General features: G+C 42.3%; 1 protein-coding gene across 2 annotated transcripts in view; it reads right to left on the bottom strand.

Moving 5' to 3' along the window:
• The window catches only part of PRR5L (proline rich 5 like), a 33,102-nt gene that overhangs the window by 9,075 nt on the left and 6,381 nt on the right, over nucleotides 1-17,646 (bottom strand). For both annotated transcript variants that reach the window (XM_010194249.1, XM_010194250.1), the window contains exons 4-5: nucleotides 6,193-6,250; nucleotides 3,020-3,111 (exon numbers count right to left, since the gene is read on the bottom strand). In XM_010194249.1, coding sequence (XP_010192551.1) covers nucleotides 3,020-3,111; nucleotides 6,193-6,250 — 150 coding nt within the window. The remainder of the gene's footprint in view (nucleotides 1-3,019; nucleotides 3,112-6,192; nucleotides 6,251-17,646) is intronic.

Genomic DNA, 17,646 nt, shown 5'->3' with positions numbered 1-17,646 from the left:
TGGGGAAAGAGGTTGGTATAGAGTATTCCTTAAGTAAGCCTACCTCTCATCTGTGCTGGAGTCTCTTTTTGCTCAAAGTCTGCACTTTAGATCTTGCTGATATGATAAAAATCTACAATTCAGTCTGTTACAAATTTTAGGATTTATGCTAGAGCAACTCTAGCGAGACTGCTTGTACTAAACATGATTTAAGAAAGCAACAGCTTTGATTTCCACCATAAGGCACTCCATGTCCTCCTAATTCCTTTTTACATCAACAACACAAGTGTGCAGGCTTAACAGATGAAGATGATGTAATATTTCTCAGCATATTTAAACACAGTTGGATTCTACTTGGTATTCTGGTGTTACTGCCTTTCCCTCTGCTATACTTAACATCCACATGACTTCCTCTTGCCCCACTGCAGCTTAACAGCAGAAATTTTCCTCCAGGCCCTGCCCAGCACTTTCCACCAGAAAGAGTTTCCCTTGTTCTTCTCAGCATGTTAATCTCTGCCCACAGTCTGTTTGGGAAGCATTTTATGATCTCCATAACACACTCAACATGGCAAATATTTAGCTGGAAGGAATTAACAGCAGTTAATCATTGATTCATAATGGGTCTAATGTCATAATTAACAGCATCATCAATATGTAAATACAAATTAAAGTAAATAGTCTGGAGGCCAGCTTGGCCATAATAAAAGCACTTTGCTGTTTTAAACCATCGAGTGTTTAGAAACATGGCGGTGTAGAAAAGACTGGTACATATCCCTGAACTGTATGTCAGCAGCTGCACACTTTATACCTATATCATGCAGTTTAGTCTTATTAACTTCATATCCCATTTCAAAATGCAAACATCTTCCTGTGCCAACCAATAAAAGATTTGCTATTCTTTTTCCACACCAAGTAGTTGCATCAACAGCTGCAACTATACAAAAGCCAGTGACCTGTTTACATAGTTTCCCTCTGTACAGCAATTTAACCAACTTGGCAGCTTAAAGGTCATATTTCTGCAACAGCTATGAGCCCCGGGTTTAAACTTAGCTGAGATGGGAAGTTACTTCTAGTTATTACCTTTGGTAACATACGCTTACACATTTGGCTGACTTACTTTCATTCTGAATGGGTAGTCACTGGGATCAGAAAACAGCACAACTAAATAATCATGTTGACATTTGCAGCAAAGGATGGGGCACCAACAACAAATTTACTTTCCCACCTACCAGAGTACCACATGAAGTACTGCAGCTTGGAGAAAGAGATTCACTAGATGAGCTCTCTTCTCATGTGGTGACACACTGTACATACAGCTCCCTATTTGTAGGAGAGCCCAATCTTGTTAGAGCACTGGCTTGGGATAAGAGCAATTTCTGATTTCTTGCTGCACTTGCAACTCTCTCTGTTGCAGACTAGGGGAGCTTACTTAGAGTCAAATTCTTGGATGTATTCAGGCAGTTTAAATCCATACATTTATTTAGGACTTAGGTGCCTACAAAGCTTTAAACATGCTGTCTGTAACCTTTCAGTTCCTCATCTGTCAAATGGCAGTACTTCCCTAACTTCACAGCTCCTGTGAAATATTTTTGAGTGACTCAGATATTGTGACAAGACAAATACAGAAAGTTATGCTTTCAAAGAATCCCAACATCTCATAATCACTCTTTCACCACTACCACCAAGTTACCCCCAAAAGCTGCATCCACTTGTCCCGGTTTGAGCTAAATAGAACTAATTTTTCTATTCAGTGATTTTACTCTTCAGCTCAGTCTCTTTTAAGTGGCTGAACTTGCTGAAAACTAGCAGTATTACTAGCAGTATCCTGTAGTATTAGTATTATTGTTTTATTAAATGTTAGTTTTATTTTCCAACCTGTAAAGTCTCTCTCCCTTATTCTCTTTTCTCTTCCCTTCTGGAGATGGGAGAGGGGTTAATAGAGAGCATCTGTCCAGGATTTAGTGGCCAGCCCAGCACTAAACCACGACACCACTGTATAGTAACTTTTGTTCAGTTTCACATTAGAGACATTTAATAGCAGTGGAGTAGATTTTTCTGCTAAGTGGCAGAATTATTAGCATCAGTGGGTATGAGACAGTTAGCTCAGCTGTTTCCACAGTGTACAGACCTGCTTAAACAGATTAGGTCACTCCCTGACTGAGAATTGGTTGGAAAAGGACAGAAGGAAAGATAATTGCATGGTTTTACATGCCAAACACCTACCTTTAAGCATCTGCAGCAAGGAAAGAATAAAAATAAACACAGTAGAAAGGTTAGTGTCTATCTTTACAGAAGTCCTTTCTCTTTTAGAAAATGCCAGCTTTAATAGGATTAGAGGAAAAGGGCAACCTTTGAGCTTTACCTGCTGCCTTTCAAACAATACCAGTGAAAAATATTTTAAAAGGCTCTGGAAAGTATGTATTGTGGAAGAGGTGAAAGTCAAGAGGAAGAGGCTAACATTTCCAAGAATATCAGTCTCCTCATGAGGTACGTTTTTCTTTTCCTCTAATGGAAGAAAAGATCAAAATAGGCTGGAGAGTTAATTAGACTTTTCGTATGGAAACCGTGACTAAAACTACATTAAAAAATGATACAGCTCAACAATTCCGATGGGATACTCAGCTTTCAAAATACCCAGTGTAAACACATCTTACATAAAGTTATTCATTCATCCACTACACATAGAGTCACTTGTCTCCTTATTAAAGCTTCAAAAAACACCAACAGAGGATTTTCCAAAGGCAAAATTGAGACATAAGCCCTCCAAAAAACAGTAAGGGCAAGTTAAACAGATTTGTTCCTGATCTAGTCTTCAGATTTGTCCCTCTGAAGACAAGTTGTCAGTGTTGTCATCTGCACCACAGAGTCCTGCATATTTAAAAACAGAACTATAAATGCAAATGGCCCAGAGCTTCAGTCTACATAAGGTATATTCCAACAGTTTCAGTGTTCAAGTTTAGCAAAGCACAGACATACCGCTAGCAGACTTTGCAGTTACGTTGCCTCGCCTGACTGAAGACTGAATCATAATTCAGATTACCTGGACTGGGTAGAATATTGCCTGGAGTGTAGGAAGAGTCTCTGTAAAATAGTGATCCCAGATTTCAGACAGGACATCAATGCGATCCTCACCTACAAAATGAGAGATTGGGAGCAAAAGCTTTAGCGACAAGGACACTAAAATAAGTTGAATTTTCCCACTACTCTCTAATTCCCCAAATAAGAGATACAAACCCACCCTTCACATTCACAGTTTCCTTCCAAAGCTGGATATCACTCAGCTAAGCTTCGCCTTAAGTGACAGGGACACAGGCTGTGACCATGAATTGCTCTGTCTCTTACTGCAAAGAAAACAGCTCTGTGCAAAACACGAGACCAATTCCAACAAGAGTGGAGCTCCTCCTCGACTGAAGGCTTTAACCCCACAGCAAAGGATTGTTTAGTCTCACAGCTCACATTTGGCGTGCTCAACTAACATGGAAGCATGACCACACATTAGCAGCTGAATCTGAAAACCAGCAGGTCACAGCCAACATCTACTGTTCTGCAGCAACTGAGTCAGGGAGATCATTTACAACAGCTGAGCTCCCTCCAGCTTCCCCCCTCTCCCAAGCACAGACACAGCAGACAGAGCCCTGACGAGCCACAAAGCCACCATCCTTCTCTCAAATGTAGCATTTGGGAAGGTTCCCGAATGAAATCTGCTTGTGGCCACTTCTCATATGACTTTGACTCAAAGAAACATCCCCCAGTGTAAGAGGGTATTTAAAATGAAGGCGGACTAAGTTATACAACTCATGATTCCCACAACAGGAATACAACTGTGGTCAAAAGACTATTATTAACAAAAAAATGCTTTACTGAGCATAATAGTCTGAATAGACATTTTAAATTATGCTTGTAGGCTTGACTTATAGGCCTGTGTGTTCCTCAGCACCTGGGCCCAAAGCCTCTGAGTTTTTAAAGAGATTTTTCCTATCCCAAAGGCCAAAGGCTTGCAATATTTTTTCAAGTTCTAGATACATTCCTCAGAAATTTCAGGCACAAATATAGGCCCAGGTTTAATAACACAAGTTTCTGACAAAAGGATTTTTCAGAACACCTTCCATGGAGCCTCATCTGGAGCTCATAAGCAGCTCATAAGACTCAAGGTGCAGTAATGGAAGATGGCTACTCAAGACAGTTTTGAACACTCAGCTTCAAGGGGACTAAAGGCCCTACATGAGGAACTGGAACACATGTAAAATTGCAACCCAAAGGAGCCTTATCACTGTGTACTGATGTGCCTTCCCTATCTGGAGACTTCCACATGGGCTTTCACTGTGCTTGCCCATGGGTTATGCTGCTTAGGACATGGCCAGAAAGCAGAGAGACAGCAGGACCGGATCCTGCAGATAATTCCTTTCGACCAGAGAGCCCACTGATGGCTACAGAAGGGCTCAGAGGGAGGCTTCACCATGACAGGTACAATACCAGCTTCAAAACTGGAACTGCAGACAGATAAGCACCTACCCAACACCCACATAACAGCTACCCATTACCAGAAACTGCCAACTGTAAGTGAAAAACACAACAGGAAACAGACTAATTGAATGTTTAAATTTTTCCTTCCTCTGTCTCCTCCTCAGTACTGCAATGCTTTAGTGTGTGGAGCCAGAAGGAAATGTCATAGATCACTTCTTCTTGAAGGGGAAGGGGGAATGGTTTGTTTCTTCAAGAAATCATAAATCCTACAGGCACTGAAAGAGATTATGACAGACTGAATAAAGAAGAATCACATTAAAGTAGTGATTTGAAAAACAGACACAGTAAAACATAGCCATGCCCTGCAGCGGAAACATTATTCCATCTCTGAGTACTGGGACAGTAGAAATTTTCCAGGAAGACAGAGCTAACCGAGAAGCACGTACAAGAAGTTCCTGTTGTTGAGACCACAAGACCTCCAATAATCCTACACATTTATGAAAGAAAGGTGCCCATGAGTCATCACCTGCAGAAATGCCAGCCTGTATGGGCAAAGTGTTACTTCAAACTAAGAACAAAAAAATGAGGCACAAGAAGAGGGTTTTTCTGTCTGCCTGGGAAACTTCATCTCACCCAAACTACTTGAGCAGCTGCAAACTACTCCCAGGCAGCTCTCAGCTTATTACAGACTGGAACTCAATTTTCATAATGCTAAAACAGACATTGGAATAGTTTTTTATGAAAACAGAAAACAAAACCATAATGATAAGCTACGCAGCACTCATTCTGAAGAGCTGGCAGCAGCAGGTATCCATGTTTGGGAACATGCATAAGACGGCCTTTTTTCCTCCTTTTAGGCGCAGTGCTGATGAAGCACACACCAAGCAGGAGGCTGCCATTGCACAGCTCCTTCAGGGTCCCAGTCCTACAGCCTGCTGGCCAGGTAAAGAAGTCACTTGGTGAAGAGCAGTGCAGAAGAATCCAGCACCAACAATGATGCAAGACTGCAAGTGTCTGTTGGCATTTAATGACCCAGATACAGCAGGCTGACGATTAGCAAGGATCTTCCATACAGACTACAAAACTGTGTCAAATCCAACAACAGCCTAGTTTTGAATAAAGACATGTGCTCCAGACAGCTCGCTCTGCTTGAGAAAACTGTTAATAATTGTGATTAACTCCACACACATCCAACACTAGCCTTCACCCACAGGCTCCATGGTGGCAAGTGTTTGTACTCCAGTGGTTTGAACAGAAGTTCATGTGTGAATAACTTCTTTCCTGAAGGATTTCATTCCCACCCAAGTGAATGTTTTTTGTCTAAATTTACACAAAGCGTGTTTGCTCAGGTCTCAAAAGCATGACAGTAACCAAAATAGTGCTTACATCAAGCTGCAAATCACATGGAGAAATAGAAAACAGAAGGTGGTTCTCAGCAGTTTTGCAACAGGATTCATGCCCGCCCAGAACTGCTTTAAGCCCAGGTTCAACTGCCACACAAGACCCACGTTCCTGCTCTCAGAAAGAAGTCCTGGCTGGTGGGAGTGTTGCAGCTATGTAGCTATTCAAACAGCCTGCCATTCCTTAAGCCTCATAAGGGGTGCAGCACAACCTGGCTCCTGAGAGGTTGTGTGACTCCCTAAGACAGTACCAGAAAGGGCTATACGGTTTTCAGACACGCAAACCATCTTGTCTGACCAAACATCAAAGCACAACTCCCTTCCAAAACAGGTTTCCTACTATACTTGCCTTCATACAGCTTAACCTTCTCCTCTATAAACAGCAAGCCTTTTGCAAGGAGCTGGTTCTGCCAAGAGAGAAGAGAGAAAGACATGCATTTGCTTTTTCGGAGATTTAAAATAAACATGGAAGAATATTTTTTTTCAGATATTACCCACTTTGCATGCAGTTATCTAAGGATTAGACATATCATAGTAATTCCTCCAAGCACCACCACCAGACCTGGTCTCACTGTGAGTGCTGTACATTAATTAACCCCCTCTTGTTCAGCCAGACATGAGAACACAACACATGCTGCAGACAGTTGAAATACTTGCCAGAAGTGGGAAGGAAGGACCAGTCCTGGGTCACAGGGAGGGAGTCAAGAAAATAAAATGGTTCTTAACATAAGAGTTCAGCTACAGAAGCTATACCTCAGCCATATGCGGGAGGTGATCAAAGGGCCAAATGCTACCAAAACGTCTCATTCTCTTCTTCCTTTGCACTAGCTCAGTGCTTGCCTGACTGCACAGTAAGCCAGTTCAGCTCCCTAACTCTTACTTCTCTATTCCTTCTCAGTGTGCAGTCTCAAGCTGCAGAAGAGGCAGGAGGAGCTAGACTTTCTAGGTAAACTTAACTATCACAGACAGATCAAGATAATCAATGTGTCTGTTTGCTGTTCAGGACAGCTAGATAACTGATAAGCTTTCTGTTCCCATTTCCCCAAACATAAGAATATTGCAAAACCAATACCTACCTTTTTGTTGTCCCAATAGCACTAGGAGAATCAGTTATTCTGAAAAGCTTTGAGGATCCCAGAGCTGGTATCGCCATCTAACACACTGTTACTGCATCCTAAAAGTTTCAGTCCTACCACAGAGTTCATACTGATAGAGAATAAAGCCTTCTGTCTCTCTGAAAGGATTCAATATCAGGGTAATGCACAATATTCAGAGGCTGACCTCTCTCTTTCTCTCTCATGTTCATCTTCCAGCTTTTGTTTTGATCAGGTAACCAGGTTGAAGTTGCACCTTTCGACCTTTCATCAGCTGAGGAGCAAGACACATCTTTTTTCACTCCCAATGGACACTGCTGTTACACCACTGCCTGCACATTACCATGGCCTCCTGATGAGCTGCCGTACCGCACACTTGCCTTTGCACTGCTGTTCTGGGTGACAGACCTGCCTGCTCTACCATATACCAGGCTGGCTCATCCATGACACACACAAGCAACCGTGTAAGCCACCCCAAGCAAAGAGAGCACCACACTTCTCCATCCTCCCTGCGACAAGAAGCAACACTAAACTGGGGCACTGTTGAAGGCAATAAAAAGAAAAAAAAAATTGCTTTGTGGCATTCTCCACTGGTACTTACTTCACTTTCCAGAACAAAAGAAAAACTTGCCACTCAGCAGTCCTACTTGTTAGCATCAGGTATCACTGAAATGTATAGAAAAGGAAGGGCTCTGCCTTAAATAGTATCTAATCAGACTCCAGAAGTATTTTGCAAGTAGGTTGAGGCTGAGGGACTGAAGAGATCACCATACATCCTACCAGTAAGGAAACATCTCTGGATGCATTGTCCTGGTGGAGAAATTATATTCAAAAAGTTGTCAGGTAGGAAAATACTGAAATAAAAAAAATAAGGGGCTGAAATCAGGAAACCCTTCTTTGCTTTGGAATCTCACCTCATACAAGGTGAGCACTGAGACCCCTTTGGACTGGGTGCCACTGCAATACCAGAGAGAATTTTTTTTCATTGTCATCTTTATCAAGATTTCAGCAAAAACGGCCTGGAAGAAAGAACAAGCCACACATGCTCCCCAGTCTCCTCACATGCGAGTAGTAGGAGGAACACCCATGAAAAGTTTCATCTCAAGTCAAGACAAGACTGTATGGACATTGTCCTCTTCATGGTGTGAAAGACGTGTGGTGTTATACAATGATGAAATGGTCCCATCTCATGGCTACTACATCCACATTAAGACATTAACTCATGTTTTGCTACAATGGCTTACTGGTCTCAAATGAGCCAGTTATAAGTACTTTTGAGACACTGCTTTAAAAACAAACAAACAAACAAACAAAAAACCTGCATTCTCTAATGTGTATCTGGAGTTCAGTCGTGACATAAGGAAGAATGTCCAGTTCACCAGTGGAAAGCTGTTAGTAGCAATAACAGTTAAATACTGTATAATACATACAAGGGAAAATAATTAATGGTCATACTTGTAATTAAGGTAATTTGGCCCGGCAAGCAGGTGGCTTTTTTTTTTAGAATTCAACTCCAAAATATTTAGTAGTCTTATTCGCAAAATAATGTGGAATTTAGGTTCCATTTAAATTAGTTACACAACAAAACCAGAGCATTTTAGGAGCAACACATGGGATGAAACTGTATTATTTGAACTGCCCATCCAAGTCACAAGACTTTGATCTTTACCAGCTCTAGCAGAGCGCAAAAGCAGCCCTATCCATGCAGTACAGTCAAGCTATAAATAAATTTCAATACTCTACTATTAACCAATCCTAGAATTTCAGCACAGGAGTCAGAGCCGATTTGAACAGTCCTGTTTGTCAGAGGAACACACTCAAATTGCTGTTCTGCACGCAGATGACCAAGTGGAGACAGGAAGCCAAAGCACTTTTGCCTGTGATCTGAACCCGCTCACAAACAGTGTACAAATCACTACTGTTAACTGCAGTTAAAAAGCTGTGGATGCCAACAGGTAAAACACAGAGTGCTCTGGCAATACTGCAGACAGCAAAGCAGCTGCTTCCAGGCCCCACTGTAGTGCGTGGCTGTCATTTTAGGAGGATATCCTTTGGTCTTTGCTGACTCCTTCCACCACACTAGTGCCCACCCAGGTTACCAGGAGTGCAGGGGCCTCCAGCAAGACATGCACCAAGGGCCTGGCAGCTCACACCATCTCCACAACCTGTAGTATCTCATCCTGCTTACAACAGCTTACTCAGTTTTAGTCAAAAAGCCATACATTTATTCTGGAAAAAAAAAAGCGTCCACTTTCTGCAGTTTTTTGGACTCTGGAATTGCCCCCAATAAAACTTTTTTTTCTTTTCTTCCTGCAGAAGTCTATTTTCTGATTTATTCATCATCACCAATGTGACAAAGGGCTGCCAAAGGATGCTGCAGGAAGCAAAGGGAAATTGTCAGTGAGAAATCTTTAATGGCTGGGGGGCTTTGTCTCAGGCTCACTCTGCAGTTAGGGTGAGAAACAGAGAGTTTCCAGCAGAGTGCAGGAGGAACAGGGCTGCCCAAGGATGGGTAAGCTGCAAAGAGAACCTGCCTGGGAGACACTTTTCACCTGGGCAATGACAACAGCAATTAGCAAGTTGGATAAATATGTTCACACAATGAAAAAAAAGGCAACATTTCCAAATGTTGGTATTGACTAATGGAAGGTGACTGTTTTGTAAAGATTCTCTAGCAGAAATACAGGCTTTGGAGGGAAATATTAAGTTGTTGGGATCTCCATTCAAATTTTAGATTTATTTTGCAGAAATAAATGACTACACATGCCAGGCTCTGGACAACACAACGAAAAAAGACTTTCCAGGAAAAAAATATAAGTGAAAAAGGAGGGAGGAAGAAGTTTGGAATGGAATAAAATATGAGGGGGAAAAAACAGTGAAACCCACTTACACGGTGAAGATTTTTCTGCCTGAACAATAAGATAGAGTGATATTGTACTTTAATCCTTCCAAATGCTTTCAGTTTATAAATAAAAGGACTTCAATTGTTTATTTTTCAATCTATAACTCAAGGTAATTTCCTTTTATGTACTGGAGAGAAAATTTACAGCTGGTCTTTTATACTGTCATTTTAAACTACTATATAATAAAAAAGTATATACATACATATATGAGAGAGTGTCATGCTTATTTTCTTGTGTTTCGCTCAAGAAATATTAATTCCTTCTCTATGTGCACTAGAACATCACGTTTCAATATACATACAATTCCTGAGCACTGTGGATACAATTTTTCAGCTACTTTGCTTATAAGTAAGTCTTATGGATATTTTCTACTTTCAGAGATTGTTGTTTTTATTTTATTTCACAGCTTCGTCAGCAAACAAAATACGCATTTGTACACCTTTATGGGCAGCCCAGTTCTATCTATTAAAAACAGATATATTAATCGTTACCTTGTAGTAAAGAATTTATAATGCTCTTATGAATGTATTATCAATAATTTCATGTGCTAAATGGTTGCATCAACTCATTCTTAAGGTTTCTGAAAAAATAAAGCTTGGCTCCATATTGTTACTGCAGATGTTTCAGTTATCCTCTCAAATTTTCCCTTTTCCTGTTGAGGAACTTTAAAAAAAACCCCACAAAAAACAGAACTACAACAACAACAAAAAAAGCAACAACTACATTTCCCTTCTCTCCATCTTAAAAATATCTGGAAATTTTACTTATCTGTCTCTTCTGCTAAAGTCACAGATTTAGAAATGGATTAAATCCAAATATTACACCCTCAGATCAAACCAGATGGGAAATTTTCATTAAAAAACCCTACAAGGTTTGCTAAAAAATCAATACAATCTAACAAATGCAGCCACAGCAGAGGTCTGCATCAAACCTTGTCTAGATTACAAGTCTCATTTTACTGCTTTATCCCTGGTTGCCAGAGGCAACACAGAGGCACAGAGCTAAGAGGAAAAATAAACCTTTTATTTGCAAGAAAGACCAGATGAAGACTCACATCAAGTGGGCTTGATGGTGACATTTATTTGAAAAAGTTTAGCTGCCACCTTGTCTCTTTACAGCTGAACTGGGCACTTGGGGAGGCAGGCATTCCCTTCCCTCCCCAGATGAGCTTTCCCTGCATGACCAGGGTGAAGTCTTCACCCTGCTTTTGGGAAACCACAGGCTGCTACATGCTCATTGCTGGTGCTGCAAACCCGCCTTTGCTCTGGCTAAGGTGAAGCATGCACAGCAGAGAAACAAAGCCCCAGGTTAACCCCTGACATATACACACAGTCAAAAAATTTGGAGAGAGATGTTTTGCATCAGATAGAAGTGAGCTTGTGAAATCTCACAGGTTGAAACCCTCCTACTTCTCAGTGCAGAAAACCACAATAGCTGTTTCAGGTATACCACCAAGTGCAGCTAAGAGAAAGCCATTAAGTAAGTTTTCAAATTCCCTGAGTTTTGGAAGATAGGATTCAAAGCTCCAGAAAAAGCACTTTTCATTTTTTCCTCAGTAAAGACCCTCCCACAACGTGTGTGTGCTTGATACTCTTGCAAAGGAAGCTGCACTGAAATCATTAGGAATAAAACAAAAATTCTGAAGGCAGTCATATGCCATGCTGTAAAACGTAGACACTTTCCAGGTAAATTCTTCTCTTTTCCAGCACAGATACTTTCCCCTTTGCCTCCTCCGATAGAGAAATTGAGGCAAATTTCTCCATGCATACCCAGAAGAGCAATTCCAGTTCCCCCAGTGCAAGGAATGAAGGTGTAAGCTGGTGCTCCTCTCTCATACCAGCACTGCCAGCAGTGAAGGGCTCCTTATCCCACTCTTCATCTTTTCAGGAGCTGGCCATCCCCAGCAGGGGCCATGGAGGCCAATCCTACATGGGCTTCCACTACACTCCAGGCAAAATGGTACCCATCTTACTTTGCCAGAGGCAAGTTAGACATGGCCTGTTGGGAGTGCTCTGCCAGCAGCCTGGTTGGGTGATGGCCTCTGGACAAAGGCAACAGGAAGGATTTCAGGATGACAGCCCTGCCATGAGCATGGCGTGCTCTGCTGTGGGTGGTATGTTCAAGGAGAAGGGTGGTGGAAAGCAGCTAAGAAGTTTTGGCAGCAGCTCCACAGAAAACATCAAGAAGGCTCAAGCCATCACTGGCAACTTCACAACTCATCTGAAAGCCATGTCTCTGCAGTATAGCAAGGCACAAAGGAATTCTCCTGCTAATCAAAAACTATCACTATTTTCCAATAAGCCACTGCTCTTGGGGGGGGAAATGTTTACACAAACACCCGTTTAATTATGGACAAATATTGTTTTCCTTTCATGTCTTCAAGACAAACAGGGCCAGTATGCCTTTAAAAAGCCACATTAAAATTAACAAATTAATACTAGTTCATCAAACAGAAACACAAGCTTGGAACAGGAGTAAACTGATCCAGAGCAAACTCAAAATAATTGACCCCATTTTGCTGGGTGAAAAAAAAATCAGTTTTTCTTCTGCACACTTACAGCACTTCTTCAATGCAGCCCTCTCTTCCAGACAATTGAGGCTTTGTGTGGGTTAAACCACACTTTTACAGTCTCTACCAGAGCATAGCCACTGTTTCTTGGATAATCTGATGTTAATTTGAGGGGAAAAAGCATCATCCAAACTTATTTGGCAAGTATCTTCTATAAAGCTGTTGCCAGTTGCACAAACACCTACCTACTTCTTGGCAGTGTTTTACAAAAAGCCAATCTGTGTGAACTGCAACATCTCATACCTGGAGTATCTTCCCTGTCCTTTTTTTTCTCCCTAGAAAGAGGGGAAATAGTGACAGAAACAAAGAGATCATTTTGATCCTACATAGAGAACAAATTGCAAGAGAAATATGAAATATGCTAAAATGTCTCATTTAGAGACAGCTTTGTTCAAAACAGCTAAAAAAGAAAGCCCACTTAAAGAAAGTGAGGCAGGGAAAGTAAGAAGGAGAGCAGACCAGGCAGACTGAGTGGGCAGCACTGCTATGATCCAGACCACAGCACATGAGCAGGGCAGCAGCTATGGGACAATCCCACGGCTGGGCCCCCCGGCTCTGCGCTGGAGGGTCACCACTTCAGGCAGGAGCCCTGCTTAGCCCAGGCATGGCACACTGGAGCAACCAGGCACCATCTCAAGTGAATCACACGTATCCACTGAGCTGATGCATACAGGGCCTGAAAGCAGATGCCCCTGCTGCCCTGAACTAGGCCTTCTGCTTGGCTCACAGTAACAGGGCTTAGCTGCTCGATGACCCCATCCGCGATAACGAAGCTGGGCAGTTGCTATGATGTCTCTGGATTTGCTCCATGAAAGCTCAGTCCTAGAAAGTGACAGATGAAACAAAAAAACCAGCAGGCCTGCATGAACAGGGGTTCCCAGTCAGAGAGGAGATAAATACAATAATAAAGACCAGCTTGACCCAAAAGTGTATTGCAGACATATGGCTGAGCTCTGCAAATCACACAAGTGTGAATTCTCTCCCCTTGTGCAGCAGCCGAGCTGCTGCAGCCCCTGGCAGCAGGCATGAGACAGCATTTGGCCAGATAAGAGCTAGCACTGCCTTTATCCAGCACTTCATTCATTACTCCAATAACCCACACAACTATTTCCTTGCCTGGCTGCAAAACAGGTAGAAGTAGAAACCTAGTCCCAAGGAAAGAAATGTCACACACACCAGGTTTTTCTCTGACTAAGCAGGAGATGGAGGGACACAGCATTTTCAGCTGGTAGCATGGCTTGACAAAGCAGCCTTTCAAAGGAGAGTAAGCATCATGAGAGATGCTGGATAGGCTGGGATCCCAGAAAGACATGCAGCAGGGACTTAAGAAAAAACCTTACGGTGCCACGATAGAGAGAGGAGTGTATGTTTCCCCTGACCACTGAAGCCACCTTGCACAGCCAGCTAACCTACAGCATGAGGGACTCTGATGACAGGAAGGTTCACCAGTCTCACTTCTGACTGCTCTAAAGGGAGAGGACAAAATCAATTTTGGCTTGGATCCAGGCTTGCCTTGCTGCTGCTGCTGCTGATGTTTGCAGCTATACAGTATCTTCTTGCTGTTTTGATTTTGCTCAACACCGCAGCACCATGGGTGCTTGCATGTTGCGGTTTCTATGGCTTTGCATACAAACAGAAAGCCAGGCCTAATTCTGAGTCTGGACTTTTCACCTCCCACTGCTCTCCATTGCAGCAGGCTGGAAATTATGTAACAACAGCTCTGCTTCTGGATTTAAGACATCAAAGCTCTCATCAGATTAAATGAGGAAATAGAGTCCACTCACCATCCCTCATCTACCAGCTCTGCCAGCACAGGCAATGGACGTCAGGCTGGAGAGGCATTGACTCTGGGCATCTGATCTCCTGCATTTGCAGCCTGTGGGTGCTGGGAGAGGTTACAGTGCCTGGGAAGGGATCAGGTCTCTCCAACTCGGGAGGAAACAGTTTGGAGTTCATATGCATAAACCAGGCAGTTCTGCTAAAGAGGTTAGCTGTGAAAGAGCTAGCATTTCCATTTTCCCCCATGACTTTCAAGATTAACAAGCCCCTAGAAATTGAAAAGAAACTGTTGATCCTTTCCAAAGGTTTTGTTTCAGACTGTTTTCAGAATCAGGAAGATAATGCGTCAATTTATCAGTACCCACTAGTTTTATATTTCAAAAATTTTCTCCACAACCATGAGGATCATACATCATGAAAATGAAGGGAGCTTATCTGAAAAATCTTACAGTTGCTCCAGAAAAGTCCCAATCACGAACATGCGCTGCTCCTCCAAATCCCAGCCCCTCACCTTCCATGCTCATAGGATTCCTCCCTGTTGCAGTTCAGCTGACTACCAGAGAACTAATCCAGCAGTGCGAGCAGATGGTGCCTTGTTGAGTTACTGAGCAAAGGGGTGGGTACAAAGTGCCCCTTCTCAGCAGCAGGAAGCTATCAGATCAGTTAATGGACAAAGTACTGGAAAATATGGAGCATGAAGGCTTCAAGGAAGATCTGCAGCAAATACTATGAGTCCCAACTATCTGGCATTTACACTCAGACTTGGATCGCTTGTATATATAATAGGGTTGCTAAAGCAGGAGATTTATAAACACAAATCTCCTTCAGAAAGAAACATTGGAGTCCTTACTAAAACCCTTACAGGAATTACATTTCTTTTTCAAATACAAAACAGACTCAGTAACTCTGGTATGATGATGGTTTGGTAGCAGAGAAAGACTGCCTAAACCTCATCCACTTCCTAAACATTCCTTTAGCAACTTCAGGAGCTAAAAACTGGTAGTTTGCATGAGTCCTAGTGAAAAGGACTTGTGAGTAATCAGATCAAGTTAATAAAAAAGGTAGATTGTCTCACTGTAAAAGCTCTGCTCCATTTTGGTTTTAAATATTCAGTGGTTAGAAAAATTGTATGTATAAAATATACATAAAGTAAGAGCCACAACTCTCAAAACAATGGAAAGTGTGATTTTAAAAATTATCTTACTGGCTCCTGTTACAAGTGCTGTGCCCTAAGAAGCAGAAAATATTTAAGTCAATTTACCACATCTAAATACTACATGATCCAGTTAGTTGCTCTAGTTGCTGCTAGGATATTTAAAACTGCCTGGTTACACACGAGAGCGGATCCTTCAGGGTCCATTTCAATCTAAGAGACAGTAAACTTGGTTCTCAGAAGAGCTCTTCACTGGGCTTTAACAGATGGAGGAGGAACTTGCTGCCAAAAGATGCACTTCCACTCCACTCCCCATTCTGGTGACCCACTACTATCACCTCCCTTGTGTCAGAGGTGACGAGCACAAGTCAAAGGAAGTAGTTGAAAAACTTTTTTTTTTTTCCCCAAGGTTATTTTTCAGCCAAATCATCAGCCTGATTCAACTCTGCTCATTTTGGTGGCAGCAGAATTGCCACATATCAGCTGGCATCTGCACTGAGACAAATGAAATAAAGTTGTCAGTCTTTCTTTGGCACATAAATAGTTTTTCCCTGCTCCATGGCCCGAGGATTTTTGAGTAAAGATATTCAAGATGGAGTGGTATCTTTTATCACTGCCACATGCTGTCAGTCTAGAATCAGAAATAAGTCTGCATCTTAGCTCACAGTGGGAAAAAAGCTCATTTCCTACAACAGCCTTTATCTCACAGTTTGTCTCATGGCTTGCCAGCACCAAGAGTTTTACTTCAGGCTAAGTCTGACAGATGCCAAGTTGCTCCTTTTAACACTGAGCAAAGAAAAATCCCAACAAATAAATTTGAGTCCCAGTGGCTTCAGTGGGAGAACAGCAGCTGCAGGTGAACTAGTACATATGCCTGAGGTATGAGTGTGAACAGACAGACTGACAGGAAAATGAACTCGGAGGGGAGCACAGCCAAGCCCTTACACCGCATGCTCTCCGAGGCAAAGGCCACCACTCTCTCGGCAGTAGGGCAGTGCTGAATACCACATTGTGATTGTGGCCTGTGGATGAAGTAGTACAGCCCTGTCATTAGCGTGAAATGCACAGTTTTTGCTCCTGCTTTTGGAGAAAACAGTAGTGGTGACCAGATCTTTCTCCCACAACAAGGTCAGATGCCCTCAGCTTGCTAAGAGAGATGCAACACAAATATCCAGCCTCTAGCAGTGAGCAAGCTGTAGTCTAAGCAGTCTTTTCAGTCATCAGCAATACCACTAAGAGATCTAAGAAGTCTCAGCTAATACCATTAGCCCTGGTATTGAGGTTTACAGTCTGGAGGAAGAGAACACCACATCCAAATCTCAGTGCTGGGAGCCATCCGGTCCCCAGCAGTTGTCTGCTCCTCATGCAGCAACATGATGCAGCTGTGCTTACTCAGCATTGGAGTCACCCAGGTCTCTTTCTGTACACTCTGAATTTTCAAAACCAGACAACAGTCATGCATCAGCACCCCACATCCCTAAAGACCATCTCAGCTCCGTGCTCCATTCAGGCTTATGGGTCCATGAAGCTGCCTCTCGACATTTTCTGCTTATTCCAGCCTTGAACACCATGCCTAACACTGTAGTACTTGGGAACCTGATCAAGACCTTTCAAATTTCAATTTGCCATATGTATTTAGTTGCACACTTTCATTTGTCTGTTTTTAAATTAGAAGGAGCAATAGCAGCTTTCCACTTAAGCCAGGCACTTTGTGTTATGGGCTCACAACCTTTCTGCTGGGCTGCCACCAGACCCCACTCACAGTCCGGGAAATGTCCCATCATTTGGTGCCAGCAGCCTCCTCTTTCCAGTAAATGATTTGTGCAGATAGGGTCTAGAGTAGTGAAACATAACTACCCCTGGGATAGGAGTTTGCTTATCACTTGATAGCACAGCATGGGGGATTTTTTAAGTCACATAATCTAATATTGATAGGAAACACCACTAGTCTTTTTTTCCCCTTTCTAAGCTGTTAGCACAGTACACAGCAGTACCAGCCACTTCAGAAAGTACTGAAAACTTTTTTATCTCTTTCTCATACTCTTGTTTTCAGCAGCCGCCTCCTTTTTTTTTAATCAATACTACACTGAACAACTTACAACACTGAAAGCCATCAGTGCTCTCTCAGAATCATCCATTATACTTTCATGTGGTTACATTTGAACCTCTGTCTATCCGGACAGTATCGGTAAAAGGCAAAAACACTTATTCACATTTGTGATTTATCAGGTCTTCCCTCATCCTTCATCTTTCACTTTTTCATAGGTTGCATTTATACTTGGACTAAAATGCAAACAGTACCCAG

The sequence above is a fragment of the Mesitornis unicolor genome, unplaced genomic scaffold (genome assembly GCF_000695765.1).
Source record: "Mesitornis unicolor isolate BGI_N332 unplaced genomic scaffold, ASM69576v1 scaffold3551, whole genome shotgun sequence".
NCBI lineage: Eukaryota > Metazoa > Chordata > Aves > Mesitornithiformes > Mesitornithidae > Mesitornis > Mesitornis unicolor.
This window is presented reverse-complemented; position numbering and strand designations above follow the sequence as displayed.